The sequence below is a fragment of the Chelonoidis abingdonii genome, chromosome 8 (assembly GCF_003597395.2).
Source record: "Chelonoidis abingdonii isolate Lonesome George chromosome 8, CheloAbing_2.0, whole genome shotgun sequence".
NCBI lineage: Eukaryota > Metazoa > Chordata > Testudines > Testudinidae > Chelonoidis > Chelonoidis abingdonii.
Window position 1 is genome coordinate 99,243,285 of NC_133776.1, and position 20,004 is coordinate 99,263,288.

The 20,004-nt window shown below is 43.2% G+C and overlaps 1 protein-coding gene across 6 annotated transcripts in view; it reads left to right on the top strand.

Annotated features, from left to right (window-relative positions):
- The first annotated feature begins 1,594 nt into the window (after nt 1-1,594).
- ATP11C (ATPase phospholipid transporting 11C (ATP11C blood group)) overlaps nt 1,595-20,004 on the top strand; it is a 118,205-nt gene continuing 99,795 nt past the window's right edge. For 4 of the 6 annotated variants that reach the window (XM_075068870.1, XM_032773213.2, XM_075068867.1 and 1 more), the window contains exon 1: nt 1,595-2,123. In XM_075068870.1, coding sequence (XP_074924971.1) covers nt 2,097-2,123 — 27 coding nt within the window. In that variant the 5' untranslated portion in view covers nt 1,595-2,096. The remainder of the gene's footprint in view (nt 2,124-20,004) is intronic. The other 2 variants (XM_075068869.1, XM_075068868.1) reach the window with 1 other exon arrangement.

Below are 20,004 nucleotides of genomic sequence, written 5' to 3' on the forward strand. Positions count from 1 at the left end.
AGCGTTACAAACACCTCAGGAATGGAGGTTGGTTTTAACTCTGGACAAAACATTGTGGTGGTTCTTTCAAAAGTTTACAACTGAACATTGAATTAATACAGCTTTGAAACATTACTGTGAAGAAGAAATGTGCTGCTTTCCCTTTTTTAAAAATTAGTTTACCTTTAAACAGCACTGCACTGTATTTGCTTTTGTGTGTGTGTATGTCTCTGCTGCTGCCTGCTTTGTGGACTTCTGGTTCCAAATGAGGTGTGTGGTTGATCAGTCAGTTTGTAAGTCTGACTCTGAGGTTCTACTGTACTTAAGTATATGAAGAACACAGAACAGTTAGTTCTGGTAGTAAGTATTTTGCTATTTCCCTTAATCTTTTCCACTTTTCTGGATAGTGTTGTGCCTCTTAACATCAAATAGTCGATACAAGGGTTTGGCATGTCTGTCCAGCAGTGCTCATTTGTATGAATAATTTTTACCCATGGGTGTAGGCCCTTCAGAAGCATTTCTTGTGTGAGGAAAGTAAGCTGGAGGTGCCCCTAGGCCAGTGGTTCCCAAACTGGGGTTCATGAAATGTTAAGGGGGGGGTCTTGGGAAAAAATCCCTAATGGTGGACAGAGCTGTCCCTAGGCACCCTGGGCAGCACCAGGCCAGCAGCCCAGAGCCCGTGGACTTGCCAGAGCTAAGCAGATCAAAGCAAGCATATCTATTGCAATGAGGAGATTTAAACTTCAAGACTTCTTATAAGAAATGGAAAGGGAGGTGGATATTTTTTGCTGTTTTTAAAATTAAATAGGTAGCTAGTGTTGTTTTTTAAATTATTATGAAGAACAAGTTTTTTCCCTGGACTGCACAATACCTGAATGCTTGTGTAGGAGGAACTCTTTGAGTTTGCTTCTTAAAATACCGTCATGCTGTTTCACATCTGATACTCCTTAATGAAACATAGGAACCTTGTCTTACAACAGGCTTATCCAAAGTGATACAAGCTACGAAAGTGAGATCATGGCAGAGAGTTGCTGTTTTCATAATGTAATAAAAATACTGTAGTGATAAATAATAATTAATAGTAAATAGTGTGTAATAAGCATGTCATAAAAACAAATTTTATATTTTCAGGATCACTGCTTTTATAATTTATACTCGGGTAAAGGAAAAAAATCCCTAGAAATATTCATTTCTAGGAGGGAGTTCGCAAGACTCGACATTTTAGTGAAAGGGTTTCACAGGTTGTTAACGTTTGGGAACCACTGCCCTAGGCATATAAAGAAACCAGTGCAGGTACCACTGTCCATGCTGACCTGAGTGAGACTGCCAACGCAGAGGGTTACAATCGAAAAAACGGACGATGTTGGTTTATTTGTATTTATTTTTTAAATAATCTAAAATTCAGGCGATCTGGCGACTGCCCCTGCCCTGCAGCAGCTGCTACGTTTTCTCCAGCCGCATCAGCTCTGCTGGAGAGCACGTTTAGAAACGATATTTCAACCCCTCCCAGGCTGACCTGTAGCCCATATTTCTGAGCCGTGGTGAATACTACACATCCCAGGCTGCTCTAGGGAGGGTGGGGAAGGTCCCGCCCCGCTGAGAACCAGCCAGACAAAAGCCCTGGGGGGAGGTGCACTGCTTAGCAAGAGAAAGTGGAAGTACGCGGGGAGGGGTGGCTGGGCGCAGGACCGAAGCGAGGGGGGCTCGGAGGAGCTTTCAGGGCAGGAAGCTGTGCGCCCCGAGCCTTGGAGAGGTGGGGGCGCTGCGCCCTAGCGCACGGACTCCTCCCCAGCTCAGGCAGCAGGGCCCCGGGGCGGTGTCCGGTGCCTCCGCCGCTCAGCGCCCTGGAGCCGAGCCGGTGGGTGGGGAGCCTGGCTATGGTGCCCGGCTCCCGGCTGCAGCGCCCGGGGAGAGCCTAGCGGCGGCGGCGCCCCGGGAGGTGAAGGAGAGTCCCCAGTTCGGGGCGGCGATGCGGCCGGGAGCTGCGCGCCGGTGACCGTGGTGGAGCGGGGAGCTTGTGGCCGGTCCTGGCGCTGCTCCGCCCGCCGCAGTGGTCCCCTGCAGGGGCTTGTGCCATCCGGCTGCCTGAATCCCCGAGCCTCTGCCGCCGCCTCGCAATGTTTCGCTGGAGCATTAATCGCTTTGTAAGTACACCCCCCCCCCCGGCCATGCTCGGGCAGGAACCGCTTGTGGGGCGCATTGCCCCCAATCCCCGGGCCCGGGGCAGTGATGGGAAGGTACCTGGCAGCTCAGGGGCTGATCACGCAACCCCCTTCGCCAGCCCCCCATGGAATAAAATGAAGGCACTGGGCATTGCCCCAGATTAGGGGCTGATCGCATGTCTCCTCCGGCCCCCCAAATGCCGTCCTGCCGAGGGACAGTGCCTGGGCTCAGCCCAGGAGCTGAGAGCCCCTCCAGATGCACCAACCTGAAGGCACGGTGCAGGATGGAAAAAACAACAAAAACCCTCCCCCCTCCTCCTAAATGCTGATTGTAACCTACCAGGCTAGATGGGATTGGCAGGTAAATAATTCCTCCTGACCCTGCAAAAATCATAATCTGTCTTTTGATTGTCTGTGCCATCGCTTTCTTTTGTTCCCCCTGTCAGAAGCACATGGTCACCTCCAATGGTCACTGATACTGAATACAAAGGCTTAGTAAGGGACCTTCCTGCATCTCTTTGAGCCTATGTCTCCACTATCACAGAACTAATGGGAGCAGGAACCAAGGCAACTACATAATATAGGCATATGCTGTACATCCACTTTACAGGGCAGGCAAAGGACCCGAAGGTGTCCCGAATGGGAAACCTGTCTTAAGCAACCTCCCAACAAACTAGCAAAAATCGGTTGCCTGGTAGTGGAGGAATTTAAAGATCAAAGAAAATTGTACCAGGAACCGTGGAGATAATTTACATGTCATGTAAAACAGGGACTTGCCTTTTGGAGATGGCCCTTAGCGTGTGTGTGTGTGTGTGTGTGTGTGTGTGTGTGTGTGTGTGTGTGTGTGTGTCACTTGTAGTGATCTAGGAATGTGAACAAGGATGCTGTAGGGGGGCTTGCTCGTGTATGTGTGTGTCATTTGTAGTGATCTAGGAATGTGAACAAGGATGCTGTAGGGGGGCATTGCTCCTAATACCAGGCAGTGGTGTGCATGGGGGAAAAAGCTGAGGTTTCAGAAGCTTACAGTAGAACCTCTAGCACAGTGCTTCTCGAGCTGTCTGATGTGGGGGACTGGCAAATTTTTTTTCCAGTGTGCCAGGGGTCAGTGCCATGTTGTTATCCTATTTGACGCTCTTATGAGGAAACTTGCCGTGGACCGGCAGCCTATGGCTCATGGACTGGCACTGGTCCGCAGACCACCACTTTGAGAAGCACTGCTCTAGCATACCCTTGTGCTTGCACAGACAAGGAACAGGGGTTACATTTACATGTAAAAACCGAGTGCTGAACTCAAAAGTGAGTAAGTTTGGAGTCAGTTTGCTGGAATACAGAGTAACACTGGAGCAAATTAGCCTTTGCAAGCTGTTAGACAGGGTAGTTTTTTTTTTTTTTTTGTTGCAACAGCTGTTCCTTTCTGCAGAGTACGAATCCTATTAATTATGCTCTGAAGTTGTGGGCAATTGGATTGTGATTCTTTCAGTGGTGTGAAAAGGACCTGAACTAGACACTTTAAATCTTTATGGAAAAAAATTTCTGATTAGCTAACCATTTACAATACCTGTTCAGGATCTTGGGTGGTGGGTTTTTTTTACCGTTTCCTTGTTATGGAAACCTCTTGAAGCTATACTTAGATATTTCTTCTTGAATGTTGTGAATCTTTGCTTATCTTTGACAGAATTTCCATTTTTTTTCCTGTTTTGGAACCCAGTAAAAGCCATTTACAACTGGCTAGAAGTCCTGCATCACTATTTCATGTTTTCTGGATTAGATTGTCCTAGAATAACAAATAATACCAATTGAACTTTGTTAAAGAAGTGGTATGATTTAAAGACTTACACATAAAAAATATTAGAAATGTGTAGTTACAAAAGGAAACATTTGAAAACCCAGAAATACTAAGTTAATGCTGCAGTGGGATGCAGGGAGGAGCGGGGGTGTTAAAATGTCAGTGTGTGGAAAAGGTTCTATGGAGAATCTGAACTCTGACCCAGTATGCCCATCTCCTGTTGGAATTTATGATTTCCTTGTTTACCTGGGTATCTGACATGGTAACATGATGTGCTCAATGTTATGGTGTGTGGCTTGCTTGTACTTTCAGAAGCAGGTGAGCATGTATCATAGTCTCTTATTTTTTTTTTAAGTGCATTGGGGTGACATTGTGGTATTACAGCCCCTGCATATATGAGAGGTCTGATCTAGATTGTACTGCCTTGTTTATAGAAAAGGTGTTGATGGGGAAGAGGGCTGTTTCTGGACTGAGTATTGAGGATGACAGATGACACATTAGTGGAGGTTATTTTTCGCTGTCATTGTACCAGGGGTCGTTTCTTGGTCAGCGGCCTGTATGCAGTGGGTGGAAGATAAGGTGGGTGTGCATTTGAACACAGGGTTGAGAGGTTGTTTCATGTTGCAAATGCAGATCGGGTATTTATTTGCACTGTGGTGGCTCCCTGGGTCATTTTTCAGTTGTCAATGGACCTCTGCTTAATAGAAGAAACTGAGTGAGGCAGTTGTAGAAAAAGCTGTTCTGTTTAATGGACACAATTACAAAATGTGGACAATTAACAGAAGAGAGGCTGTGAAAGTTCTCTGACCTACTTCCCGCCTGCCCTCTATGGACCTGAATCACCATTGCCCTGCACCTTTTCTAGCCATTTTACATTGGTGTAAAGAGGGTGTGAAATGCTACCAAATCAAAACAGTAATATTTTGCATTTTCTGTACACTACTATAAATTAATGCACAAGGTACAGAAGGAGCCGTAGTGAATGGTTCCTTCAGTTAAAACTGTCTGCACATACTCAAAAAGATTCTGCAAAACTACCTCTGCAGGTGGGGTAGGGACATTAAAATTTGGGTGAATCTGAGCCCTTTAAATAGGGAAATGTATGTTTAAAGGAGTGTTAATTTGTAGTTTCAGGATGGATGAGATTACAGGGTCAGAGTTAAGGTTGTTAGCAAGACCTGAACTGTGCATTTTTGTACTTTTGTAACAAGTCTTCATTACTGCATAGGAAAAAATGTTTTAAAATAAGTCTTTCTTATTAAAAGCATGTGTTTTTTTTTTTAAATCTTTATGCATTCGTAATAACTTGGTTCTTAAGACTGAAAGAATTTATCAAATTTACTCCTTTTGCACCTATGGTATTTTACGTTTGGGACTTCATTCTGCTTTGCCAACGAAACTAAATCAATGAGTTTTGCCTTCTAACTCTTCTTCAGTTGTGCAAGGCTGCAGTGTTTGCATTGTAAACAACAACAAAAAAGCTGACTTAATTTGACTTAAAACAAAAAAAATAAATTCTATTTTTTTGAGGGGCTTATTTTTTACATGTCTTTAATTACGGATAGGGTTGCCAAAATTATGGATTTTAAGCTTTTTTTTTTTTTTTTTTTTAAGTTTTTATCAACATATATTTTTACAGTGGTGGGAAATTAAGCATGGGTGTCAGACAGTAATGTATTGACAGTAGACGTTGATATTAAAAAAGTTAAAGCCTTTTAATGGTTAAAACTCATTGTCAACAGCATGTGTCAAAATATATAAAGTAAATATCCTGAAATCAAACTCTAATAATGTCTCAAGCAGCATTTTTTTTTTAATGTGCCTATCTGTCAATTTCAGTTATCAGTGGAAATATTTTTTTGTTGGTTTGCATGTGAACAGTGAAATTTACCTTTACTGATAAAAATCTAATCCTGTCAAGCCTAACTATGGTCAGAGCGCACTAGTGTTCTTAAATTTATATGTTCCTAATCTATGTCCAGACTTGGGGTTTGAATCTGAACAATTGTCACTACTAAATTTTGAAAGATCCCATCTCATCTGTTAAGAGCAGTTAGCTACTGATAATCTCAAGAGCCTGGCTATACAGTTTAATTTAAAGCAGTTTGTAAAGGTGCCAACCTGTCTGGTAAGTATGTCTTCAAATAGTATGTTAAAGACAAAAAGGACAAGTCCTCCTGTTCTTTTTGTGGATTCAGACTAACACGGCTGCTACTCTGAAAACCTATGTTAAAGACCTTCACATTACCAGTGAAACTGCTTTGAGATTTTCATTGTGACCACATTGCTTGGGCTGAATTTTGTAATTGTTCATTTTTCCTGTGCAGCAGTAACTGTGTGGAGCCCAGAGTCTTAGCATTATTGCAGTAGCCTGTGTCCGTTCATTTAGGAGTGTAATTTCTAGCACAAGGCAGAGTTTACCGAACCGATTGGGATTACATTGGGGTTTATATCCTTATACACGTGTATTGTAGGACAATTGAAGAACTTCTGGAGGCCAAATTATACCTCTCAGCTATAGGTTACTTGGTTAGTAATATAAAATTGTTCCAAAGTTGTTGCTGTTGAATCACTGGACTTAATTACGTTTGAGAGAGTTGAGGGCTATATTTGAGGCATTGAGTTGACAAAGTTTTTCACTGAAGTGTGGCCATAACACAGGAGCTCTGAAAACAATAATGGCTAGTCTGCACTTTTTTGTGGTCTATTTTAAATTTACGCCTGAGACATTGGTTTAACTTCATTGCGCAATAGAAAATACAGTTAGTGGTCACCATTGACATTTCAAAACTGTGGAGACAAAGCTGTCAGATCTAGGTGAAATGCACTGAAATACATCTCCCAGACCCTGCCTTGAATTTAACTCAGTCTCGTGCCAAATCTAGGAATACTTCTCTGCTGGCTCAATGCTTTTTTTTTTTTTTTTTTTTTTTTTTTGGCCATATCAAGAAAACGCCCACTGGAAGAAGTATCTTATCTGCAGCAGCTGAATTCAACTCAAAATGTTCTTTTTCAGGGGGCTTTTTATGTAATTCGTTGGCCCGTATGGAATATTCAGGCCAGGTATGATGATTTCTTTTTTTTCTTTCTTTCTTCGGTGGGTGCTTGAGACTACAGTTCTGGATTGAGACTACAGTTCTGGAGTGAAAAGCTGCTTTCGAGAGCTGGCAGGCTCGACAGTATCTGTATGAGTGCTGGAGTTGTGTTCAAGCAGACTAGCCATTATTGTTTTCAGAGCGGCTGTATTATGGGCACATTGTAATCAAACCAGTGCCTCAAATCTAGCCCTCAGCTTTCTCTCAAACATAATTAAGTCTAGTGATTCAATAGCAACAATTTTGGAACAATTTTATACTACTAACTAAGTAACCTATAGCTGAGAAATATAATTTGGCCTCCAGAAGTTCTTCAGTTGACAATACACGTGTATAAAAATATAAACCCCGATGTAATCCCAGTTGGTTATGTTAGCTCTGACCTGTGCTAGAAATTTACGCTCCTAAATAAATGGACACAGTCTATTGCAAAAATGCTAAGACTCTCTGGGCTCCACACAGTTACTGCTGCATTATCACTGGAGGCTGACTTTCACACATTTGTCTTGTTTGTAGTTTATACCAAATAAATATTGTACTTCACTATTAAGCATTCTTTCGCTCCTCTGTGACTCAAAGAAAAAAATCAGAATGTCTAGTTTATTGACAACATTAAAAGTTTAAAAAAACCCGCAACCTCTTCCTCCTTCCCCCCTCTTGTGTGCCCTCCCATCCCATGCCACCTTTAAAATACACTCTGTGCGACATCTTCCAGGGATACTGAGATTCACCATCCATAAGGACGGACTGTAATCTCTCTGACAGAGTGATTTTTTTCATGAGTGCAATGTGTTAAATTTTTATAAGACGATTTTAGCATGGTCTTGTTTTTAGTGCTTGGATTTAGGCAGTGTTAGCTGGAGCACTAGTGTATGCCTCGGGCTGCATTGCAACCTCCAGCCTGAAATGGCTGGAAGCTTCCTCTAAAGCACAAAGGGGGAAAAAGAATGACTAATTGAAAATCCTGGAATTTTCTCTGGTCTGCTTGACTTGGGGCTCAGAAACTTGCTGGGTACCTACCAGCTGGAAGCTAAACCTACTAGCTAGAGGCAGGTGTTAAAGATAAAGGTAGGAGAGGCTCTACCGGGGCAGTGCAGCGGTGAGGCACCAGGTGTTGGGAAGGGTCTGGAGGCTGGAGTTTCTGCCAGGAAGATGTCCCTGGGCATTGATTGTGGGGACCTTATCCACGTGCTCAATCAGCTTCTGGCTAGAAGGTGTGAGACAAATTTTAAAGCTTCACCACTACCCCCAGGTGCTGAAAGGATGAAGGCGCTTTCTCTCTTCTCTCCCAGTCTTCCCCACAGAGAAGGGGTTGAGAGTGGAGACCAGCTTCTTGACTGCTGTTTTGCTGGCCGGGGGTAGGGAGGTGGTGGTAGTTTGCCATTCTGTCTCCCAGCATTCTTTCCTTTTGGGTTATCCTGCACTATGAGTAATTGCTATATTTGCTTCTGCTACTGCATTCAGTTTTACCAAGTGGCATGAAACTGATTCTCTTGGTTCACAGGATTCCGAATAGCAGCAGTGCAACTGACTGGAGTCTTGCTAGTTTACTCTGCTTGGCTAAGCAATGAGCAGCAGCAGAGGCTCTGGAACTGTCTGTGCAGGCTCAGGAAAGCAGCATGGCCATAAGAGAGAGAAACATTGGAAAATAAAAGCCTTGGGCTGCTTTGTTCTCTGGAGGTTCTGGCTGCAATTGCAACCAGATGGAGTTCCTATTAAGGAGTGAGGAAGGTTTCCAGAGCTGGTGCGATGATGCAGGGCTTCTGTCTGGGTCTGTCTAGTGCCTCAGGGATCCCAGGGAGTCTACTAGATTTTGAGGAAGGTCCCATAGTCTATTCCTGGAGGGAGCAACATGTGGGGATCTCTGCAAAGAGATCTTCAGAGAGACGCCTCTTCCGGTGCCCCATCCTGTGGGTTCTGGAAACGTTGATCTTTTAAAAGACTTACATGTCATGGCAGCAGCACTGCGGGGAAAAATTCAGTATCACTATTCAAATGGGAGGAAGATTGTCTGACACGAGGTTGAAGCTACTCTGACAGATGTTGTCACTTCTCAACTAGATGGTTTCTGCCAGAGGCTCATAAATGTCAATGAATATTAAAACCCCATTTTCACATGCATCTCACATCTTATGTATAATAAGTGTTTCTTCCCTTATCAACATTGAGATTATTGAATATTGAGATAATTGAACTTGGATCAGTTTTCTTCTTGTAGAGCAGGGGTTCTCAAACTGGGGGTTGAGACCCCTCAGGGGGTCATGAGGGTATTATATGGGGGAGTGGGTCACGAGCTGTCAGCCTCCATCCCAAACCCTGCTTTGCCTCCAGCATTTATAATAGTGTTAAATATATAAAAAAATGTTTTTAATGTATAAGGGGGATTGCACTCAGTCTTGCTGTGTGAAAGGGGTCACCAGTACAAAAGTCAGAGAACCCCTGCTGTAGATGTATTCTTGTGTAAAGTTTAAAAAGAATGGTAGGAAATTAACTACCAGTAGTAGGAGAGGGTACAGTCAGAATATGTAGTTTATTTTGGAGCTGTTCCACTACTCCGTCTACATATAAGTAGAAAATTTCAGGATTCTGATCTTAATTTCGTAAGTGTAAATTTAAAGTGATTTTGCTGAAGTCAATGACATCATCTTTATTAGTAAGATCAGAATTGGGGCCAGTACACAGAGGAATCAGATGCACACAGTTGTTAATCTACTTTAAGGGATACAGCCAGCTTGAAATAAATCAGTTTTAAAAAGTGCATTTAAAAGCAGCTTCCAGTACTACACTGGAATCTCCCTAGGAATGTTTTGTGGTCTTGCAATCATATTTTTCTTAAAACTTGTGTTGCTATGAGAAAAGCCACAGAAACAAAGTTGGAAGGTGGCTGTCTATACAATGAAAAGTGAAAATAACAAAAGTGCTGTCAATTGGAAGAATTAGAGAATTTTTTTTTTGTTTCTAAGCGATAGTAATTTTAGGTCTTAGTAGTTTTTTAAAAAAAAAGTAGGTCTAAAAAAGAAAAAGAAGTGTCCTTTGAAATAAATTGACTTCAAGGAGCTTTGCACCACGTGTATGAATGAACTTGGACCATTCTCCTTTTATGGGCAAAAACTTGTTCGCCATATTCTTGAAATCAGTTAGGTTAATTGAATGAGTAAAATAAGCAGGATTGACTCATTATTCAAATCAGATGACTTAAAATGAACTAATGCTGCACAGTGGTTAGGCTCTGTTAGCCATGTCCCCTCCAAAGTCCTACTGCAATAGCAGTGTGTTTTCTAGTAAAAGATATTCCCTCACTCACCTATCCTGCGACCAACAAAACACATACTTAGGTCACTGTCTGATCTAATGGTCACAGGTGTAAATGTGGACAAATTCCTTTGGCTTCAGTGTTGTTTTCAATTCATATCCTGCAAATGACGCTGGACTCTGGCTCCTGAAGTTTTTCTTACTATCCTTAAGAATGTGAAAGATCTAAAAGTACGGAAGTTGGCATATATGTTTTAAATCGGCTACTGGCTGATTCGTCAGACTGGTGCTTGAATTAAAAAATAAGTGGACAGTAATTTACAACCAGTTTATTTTGTCTTAAATTTCATTACCTTGAGTTTACTACCCTGGACTTTTGGGGCATGTTACACTTTATTGTGGTTGTGTATGAAGCTATTTCATTGTATAATACCAAATTGATTGGTTTAGTTAAATCGCCTTCTAGGAGTTTTGTTAGTAGTTTCAGAGGGGTAGCCATGTTAGTCTGTATTAACAAAAACCATGAGGAGTCCTTGTGGCACTTCAGTGAGTAACAAATTTATTTGGGAATAAGCTTTTGTGGGCTATAACATGCTTCATCAGATACATGGGCTGAGGTGCATCGGATGAAGTGGGTTTTAGCTCACGAAAGCTTATGCTCAAATAAATTTTAGTCTCTAAGGTGCCACAAAGACTCCTTGTTGTTTTTGTTAGTAGTTGCAAGGCTTACGTGCAGAGAACTGAGCTCAGAGTTTGACCATCTTAACACCAGTGGTACACTGTTGATGGAGTTACATTACAGTATCTTTTTGGGATTTGAGTTGGTGGGAAGAACTGTCTCTGTGATTTACTTTCAAAAACGTAGGACAGAAAATTAGTGTTTAGCACTAATGTCTTCAAAGAGCCCACAGATTTCCTTCTTAGCCCATGCTTTTATGTCCATATGTGCCTCTTTTCTGTAGTTTAGATTCCTTTGTTGTTGTTTTTTAGAGTAATATTTGTGCCACTCAATGTAAAGCAGCGGCAAGCTCAGCAGCTACCAACAAAACTTTCCTTCCCCCCAAAACCTGCTCCTCTCTCAGCCCCTTCTTAAAAGCCTCAGTAAATAGGCCTTGCTGCATGCCCTGAAGGTTCAGCTGATTTAGGCTATTTTGGGCTAAGGCAGAAGCATAGCTCTGTTAAGTTTTCTGCTGTCCTTCAGGTTAAAAGCCCATATGCTGTCTCATTGTCTGCACTTGGCAATAGATTGTTCTAATAGAGGTGGTTTTTTTTTTTTCTGGATGTTATAATAATGAATGTCCAGGAGTGACACACTGGTGGTTCTCTGATATGTTGCGTGTCTTGCTCACCTTCGGCTGTCTCTTTTTATTGCCTTCTGATACCCTGTCGTTTCTTGCTTGCTTCTTCCAATTTCTTTGCCTCCTCCTCCTCTCATTCCCTTCTGCTTTCTATGTGCATGTAACAGATGGGAATTTTCCTGGAACTCTGTCTGATGTATGATTCGCAACCAGGCTGGCTTCACTTCCTCTGCACTAAGGGGTAAGTGAAGGTGGAGAGAGTGAAAACCATGAATCCCTTTAAAAATGAAGGCAGTGGGGCACTCCAGGGTATACATTCTGATTTTTTGGGCTGCTGAAGGTAGGAGGCCAGTCAGAGCACCCTAGGAATGTAATTATGGCAAAGCAGGGCAGGGCAGGCTCTGCTTTTTGCTTTTTGAGAATGCAGCTTCAGGCAGTTTGAGGTGGGAGGCAAATCTGCACTTCAGATTAAAAGTGTAAATGTTCCAAGTCAGAGTATCTTAACGTAAACGCATGCAATTGAATAGGCAGGGCAGGGATGTAGCCACTTATGGTCTGTTTGTCTTTGATTTTTCAGAGTTTCTTAACTGAGATGAACCCTTGACTATAGGTTAAGCCCTAGTCTAGCACTGCAAATTTATGATCAGTATAACATGGCTCAGGGGCGTGGAAAATCTACACCCTGGAGCGATGCAGTTATACTGACCAAACTCCTGGTGTAGATACTCCCGTTGATGACATCTACAGGAGGTGGAGTACCTACCCCAATGGCGAAAAGCTCTCCCATTGGCATAGGCAGCATATGCCGCTGCAGTTACGGAAGTGTAGACAAGCCCCTTATTCTCATGCCTTGTCTTCACGCTCTTCTAATTCTCAACTAAAAACCAAACCAAAGTTCAGGTCAAAGTTCTGCAACAACCGGACGTTACAACTTCAGATTTTGCATGTGGCAGACCTTCAGCAGAGGAAAGTCCTTTTTTTTTAATTTTTTTTTTTTTTTAACATAGCTTTATAATATTTGCTTTTATGTATGTGCAGTAAACACTATAGGGTTTTTATTTAATTATTCCCTCTGCTGGTGTGGATTTGCATAACTCTGCACTGGGCCAAATTCTGTAGTCCTTACGCAAGCAAACTGCCCATTGACTTCGGTAGTTCTCTTGCTGGAGTAGGGAATGTTGTATTTAGCTATAGCCATTGGTTCCGTGTGTGTGTGAGAGAGAGAGAAGCCTCCTCTTCCATAGGTTCCAATCTCATTCTTTTCCCCCCAACTTCCCCCATACCCATGCCATGCTTGGTACAGTATAGTTACTGCCCCTTCCCACCCTTTATGGATTTTCTCCGTGTCCATTGTTTTTCTTTTCTGGGTCCTGTTTCCTTCCTTTTCTTATCCTCTGGTTTCTACCTGTACCCTGTTCCCTAGTCACTGCCGTTTTGAGATGTACGGAGAGAAGAAAAGGGGGGTGTCATTTGTGTCCCGTGAGGCTGGGAGAATTCGTGTTCTTGTAGCTGAGTTAGTACCACAGGAGGGAAAAAGTTCTATGTCGTTTCTCATACCGCAGTCCTCTCTGTAGTATCTGAGTGCTTTGCAGTAGCGTGTTAAGCAACGTGATGGACATTTGTCATGTGCGTGTTCTCTTATCCTCTCCCCAGGAGGTGAAGTGTGTGCAGGAGAGTGTCCTGGTTTGGATATTATAGAGTCAATAAAGTAATATATATATACACACACACTGCTATATATGTTATAGCAGACGAGGTCAAAGAAAATTGTTTTGTACTTAGAGTGGAAGGTGTTGAGGTTTGTGGTTGCCCTTAATTCAGCAGCCCACTGGCCCAAGCCTTCAGCCATGTATGTGTCCATAAACTGTTACACAGGCAACAGCATTAGGAGTGGCTGCAGGGCTGGAGTCAAGCAGATAACTCTGAAGCATGTTTCGATTGGGTGGGGTAGAGCTACAATCAAGCAGCTTTCCCCACCTCCACCACCCTTTTCTCTGTGCCTTATCCCCTCCGGACGTATCTGGCATTCCCAGGTTGGGAAACATTGCCCTAGGCTGATAAACACAAACTTTAATATATACTGGGCCAAATCGGAGGTTACACAGTAAGATCAAGAATGTAGATGTGGCAGAATTTGGGCCACACAATCTGCAGTACTATTAACCTTTTGCTTTTCAGGACTTCTATCCACAAGCTTGCATGAATGTAGGTTCTTGGTTTTAATTTATACGCAATACTACGCACAACACTGTGTTACAAGAACATTATTAAGGTTGCAAAGTCAAGCACTAGAAGGTTGGGAAATGTCAACTGTAAGGCCACCTGCTCTAATTCAGTCCCCTTGTGTGTTTGCTTTCTGAGACTGTCTGTCTTTAATTACATGGTCACGTGCTATTTTATCGACAGCCTTGTTTAGTGCACAGGATGGACGGTGCTCGTGTAAATGAAAACCTGTTCAATATGTGGCTTTCTCATTGTTCAGTGTGTGGCCCCAGGACTTACCTACTGCCCAGTGTTCTAACCATGCTCTGAAGGCAGAATTAATAATTTCCTGTGGGCTTTTCTATGGTGCTCATCACCACATTAGTGGATTTGTTTTCTCAACAACCCCAGTGAGGTGAGGGGATGTTATTATCCTCATTCTACAGAGGGGGGCCAAGTCACAGATTAAAGGAAACATTGTACTCATTTTTAGATGCCTAACTTGACATGACTAGGATCTGATTTTTCACAGTTCTTAGTTTTATAAAGCACGTTATACACCTCTACTTCGATATAACGCTGTCCTCAGGAGCCAAAAAATCTTGCCGCGTTATAGGTGAAACCGCGTTGTATCGAACTTGCTTTGATCCACTGGAGTGTGCAGGCCTCCCCCCCCCCCAGCCTGCTTTACTGTGTTATATCAGGTCGCGTTATATTGAGGTAGAGGTGTATGTTCAAAGCAGAGCTCCCCTGGACTTGAGTGGCAGTTGTGAGCTCTCAGCACTTAAGGGTCTCAAGTTGGACTAGGGTGACCAGATGTCCCAATTTTTACAGGGACAGTCCCGATTTTTGGGTCTTTTTCTTTTATAGACTCCTATTAACCCCCACCCTGTGTCCTGATTTTTCACATTTGCTGTCTGGGCACCCTAAGTTGGGCAGCCAGAAAATGAGGAATATGCTGTGACAGCAACAACCTGTGTGAAGTTTGGTTTTAGTGATTTACTTGTCTAGCATCACCTAGGAACTCGGGGTCAGAGACAGGGATAGAATCAGGTTCTCCAGAGTAGCATTAAGCTACTTCCTGCATTCCCCTGCCTTGTTTATTACACATCTTCCAACTTCTACAGCAAATGAGGCAGGGATCCTATAGAAAACAGTCTCTTTTACTATACAGTCCTAATTCATTTTGAGAGCAGGTCTGTCGTGTGCATTAAATGAGGTAGAGGTCTGTGGAAAAAATATTATGTGATCAGATAATTCAAGGTTGTACCATAGTGCATATGTACCAGGGGTCTGAATTAAGGTTGCATAGGCAACCTTAATTCTGGCATATCCTAATTTCTGACTGCTTGACTTTGCAGCCTTAATGTTCTTTTAATGTAGTCTTTTTGTGTAACTCCCTAGGGACTTTTTTTTTTTTTAAATAAAAAAAAGGCAAGCTGAAAAAAACACATTCTGTCATGTGACATCAAGTTGACATCCGCATAGGACATCAGCAGGGTTGTAACCTTTAGATCCACCACCTAGACCTCTGCCACTTGCATAATGGAGTAACTGATAGCTGTAGTTGGTTGTCCTCTTCTGTGTGGACTAGCGCTAAAATGGGAGGTGACGTGTTTTGCTAGTGGGTTCCACAGGTATTTACTGACAGCAAAGGAATTGTGAGACTCTGCAATCTTGGGTTCCATCCTGGGCTCTGGAGATTTGTGTGTTCTAGTGGGCACAGACTCTTCTTCTCACTTCCCCCAAGCATGAGCCCCTTCTGCCTTGTCCCACAAACTCATTCCCGTCCCTGTTTCTCATCCCTGGCTGCTCCTCACTGTCCCATTCTCCTTACCTACCCTGTCACCGCTGCTCAGGTTTCTCATCTTCGCCGCAGTCTTCTTGCTCAACCACTCCACAACTCATCAGGTTGTCTATCCACTCCTTTCCATCCCCCCAGTCTGGCTCTTGCTCGCTCTGTATTTCAGTTGGATGGCTTACTCCTCCACACTGCCTGGGTGCCAGCAGAGAGGTCATTGAGAGTACTGGAGAGACAGGACTCCAGCTCTCAATTCGTGTGCATGGCCGGTTTCACCCTGGCTGGGAGTGTTACAGGGAAGGTCCTTTTGAACACCTGTAGGTGTGTGCTGGAGCATGCTCGGTCGCCCTGTGGGGATTGTGCATGTGCAGTCTGATTGGCCTCAGGAGCTCCGAGGAGTGGGCACATAATCGAGGGCATGTGGAGATTTCGGCTGCTAAACTTTAAGAAGTTACTAGCTACATTTCCTCTCCCACCCCCTCAAAAAGAGAGAATAGTATAAGTTGGCTAAATTTCAGTGGATTCTTCTAGGACAGCAAAAGGCACATCCTTGAGATAAAGACTGTCTTTCTACCAAATTTTAAATATATGCTCCAAAGCATGGGGAAAACCTACGCTACTGGAAGACACCTTTTTCTTTTAACATTGCAAAACAGCGTGTTGTTGCGTAGCCTGATTATTTAAATCAAAACCTGATTTTCATTGTGGAACATCTGAAAAGTATGTGTTTTTACTTTCCAAGGGTTGGGGTGGGGGAAAAGGGAAAGGTTTCTTGCCTGGCAGGTTTTGCTAGTGACTTAGTTGGGTGACAGAAATACAAAATTCTTCAGGGCTTTCTGCCCCCCTCTGCTGGGAGGGCGTGGAGAGGAGCAAGAAAGGAAAGGAGCAGAAAGGGATTCTGGTAAAACCCCTGCACAAAGTGCATGGTAAGTGCGTACAGAGGTGGCAGTTCCCCAGCACGATTCTGCTCCTCCCTCACTGTTCTGGAGACTGTAGAAGCCCTCCAAGGGGCCAGGGCATGGCTAGGCTGGATGAGGCAAGGATGGGCCTGAGAAGTGGCTGTTCACTGCAATATTCTTGCTTCTCTTCTCTTCTCTTCCTTTCCAAATATCCTGCTGTGAGGAGTTGACAGATCACGTAAGGACCATTTCAGCATTATTTGTTGCTAGTTTCAGCAACCGACACACTGGGGACCTGCCCAGGGAAGCAGTGGGAGCATGACTCTGCCATGGGGATGGGGGTCAGGCTTTTCAGTGTAGTGCAGGGACTAAGGCTGTTTAATCCTGCAGCTGTTCATGCTGCTTAATCCTGCAGCTCCTTTTAGGCAGGTGAGTGAAGGATTTCAATAGAAGGAAGTTGCTCCTTTAGTGAAGAGGTTGATGACAATCCATCTGCCAAGGGGGGTGTGTGTGTGTGTGTGTGTGTGTACCCATGCATGTACACTTGTCTCCATGGCACTCACCTTCTCCACTGCTACATGTCTGGTTTGAGAACACGGTGAGAAGTATGTGATGGAGCAATCATTGCAGCCAGCTATATAATGTGCCTGCAAAAATAAGAGGCTCCTGTTTCTCAAGCTCAGTCAAGTTTGCCCAGCACTGGATGATTTTAAGCCATCGTTTAGCCCATGGTGAATGAATACTGACCATGAGGATGTAACACTTATACCCTTTGAGATTCTCAGGAAGGGCATTCGAGGTGATGAGCTACAGTAGCAGTTTTGCATCATCGTCACGTTTACCACCAAGACTTGGGAGGAGTTTTGAAAACTAATAAAACTGAAGAGCTAGTTTGCTGGAGTCTCTCCCTTTCTCCTCCCCTCCCTCAGGGTTCTTGAGGGTCAATCTACAGTAGCGGTTTTCAACGCTTTTCTTCCTGAGCCCCTTCCTCCCCTCACCCCCAATTTGTTGTAAAATACCATGGCTGACTTGTGGCACAACTGGTTTTCTGCATATAAAAGCCAGGGCCGGTGTTAGGGGGTAGCAAGCAGGGCAATTGCCTGGGCCCCCATGTCACAGGGGGCCCAGAAAGTTAAGTGGCTCAGGCTTTGGCTTCAGCCCCAGGGCTTTGGGGCCCTGGGCTTCAGCCCCACACAGCGTGGTGGGGCGATGGCTTTTTCCTTGGACCCCCGCGAGTGTAATACTGGCCCTGCTTGGCAGATCTCCTGAAACCTGTTCGCGGCCCCCAGGCTGTGCTGCTAACAGGTGTGCCGTGTAGTCGCTGTTTGTCAGCGGGAGAGAGCTCTCCCGCTGACAAAAATCGTCCACCTCCAGCGAGCGGCATTTGCTTTGTTGGCAGGAGAGCGCTCCTGCTAACAAAGCGCTGTTTATCTCAGCGCTTTTCATGGACAAAACTTTTGTCTTGGGTGTGTGTGTGTGTGTGTGTGTGTGTGTGTGTTTTAACACTTCTGAATAACAAAAGTTTTGTCGTTCAGTTGCCACTGTGGACAAAGCCTTAGAAGAGACCACCGGGGCAGTATAATAACTGTATGGTGTTTGCCTGGTATGGCTAGGTATGGCTGTTTGGAGCTAGAGCTTCATGAAATAAGGTGGATACACAATGTAATGCCTTCTTTGGTGTTTGGAATTGCTGTAATTTTTGCATGAAGTCAGTATTAGAATGTGCAAATACCAAAGGGGCCCAGACCTTGCTTTATGAACTTCTCCATTCTGTTTATCACCTTCTGCACATGGAGACCCAATTGCAGGATTGGGACTTCTGCATTCTTTGAAAATTAGTTTGTACGTTTATTTTATTTCAAATGTAAAAGTGCTTTCGTGCGCTTTCTCTGCTTGTATCTGGCACTGGATCTGATAAAACATAGGAATACTACATAATTTAGTTTTCTCTTAGAGTGATGTTGGATTCTATGCTATTACTGCTCATGAAATCTGGATTTGTTTGCACCAGTAAGATCTCTTTAACAAAGTAACACTAAGATCTCATCCAGTCCTTGTTAATGCATTCAGATCAGTTTGTAGTTTCTGGATTCATTCCCAGTACAATGTAAGAAATCCAGATGCATTAGGAAGGATTAGATTGTAATGTAACTCTGTGGGAAAGCTAGGTGTTAAAACCGCGCTGGGACTAAATCTTCTAACAAACTGGCTTAGTAAAGATTGATAGCTCTGACTTTGTTAAAGGTGACCTGCAGAAAGAAAAGATAACATTAGCAATACATTTTACAAAACATCTTTCCCATATTGTATTAAATACTTTCTTACCATTATAGCAACTTAATAGCCTTACAAACATTTTGGCTTACATTAAAATAATCCTGAGTAGTTTGGCAACAGTTGAATAAATTCTGCTTTTGTACCTGTGCAATTGATTCTGCTTGATTCCAGTGGGACTGCCTAGGAGTTATTATGAACAGAATTTGGTGATGTATTTTTAATCTTGTATCCAGATTTGTGGGAGATGTCACTAACTGCCCAAAGCCAATTCATTCTGTTTTTTTTAAAAGCATTTTGAAATCCTATCGATATAAAAGATGATGTACAAAATCAAAACCCACGGTTAGCACATAAGTATGCCTAAAACGATCAGCTGGTCTGCAGGAGGATCTAAATATGGTGCATGCTGCCTTATGTTCTTGAATCTGCAAGAGCCTTTCAACTGTGAAAATGATCTGAAGAGCAGTTCTAATACAAAAAGTGACTGCAAAAATTACAGTGTGTCCCTGTGACTCCTGGTCACGCTTGCTCTGTGCAAACAAAGGTGGTATTTTATACCTGCTAGCTCAGGAAACTCAGCATGTGACCCGGAAGTCGAGGTATGTTCTTTCTGACTCGTGCGTCGCCACTAGAGAGATTCCGTCCTGTTTCTGCTTTGCAAACCTAGTGGCTTTAGATTGCAGAGTAACAGAACATATAATTTGGGCCTATCTTCAGAACTTTGTTTAACAAATCACTTCTTATTTTAGTGCTTGGACAGTGAAAAGAGTAGATACAGATATAATGGCGGGGGGCGGGGGGAGAACAAAGGACACACCTAATGCTCTCGCTTGTTATAGTGTTATTGGTTTTGCATTTCAGCTGGGAGTGTTTTTTGAGGGGTTTTATTCTCCAAACACTGTATTGCTATCACCTCAGAGTTTGATCTGCACTTTGAGTGGAAATGTTTATAGGCTGGCACTTTGAAAAATGTGTGCAAGCAGCTTGCTAAGAGCTGTTAATGTTGTATTATGGCTAACTTTTTAAAGCTAGTTTGACCTTTCCAAATAGGAGATAGTGAATCAATGACAGCGATGCAGTTCATGAAGACCTAAATTAGAAAGGCTTAACTTCTTAAAGAGGACAAAATAAATTCTGCATAGTTGCAGTTTGGGAGTGTAAAATGGGTATGAGGAACCTCTCTGTTACTGAATAAAAAAACATTAAACTGCAGCCCAGAGATTAAACAGTCCAAATGTATCTGTTATACTTGT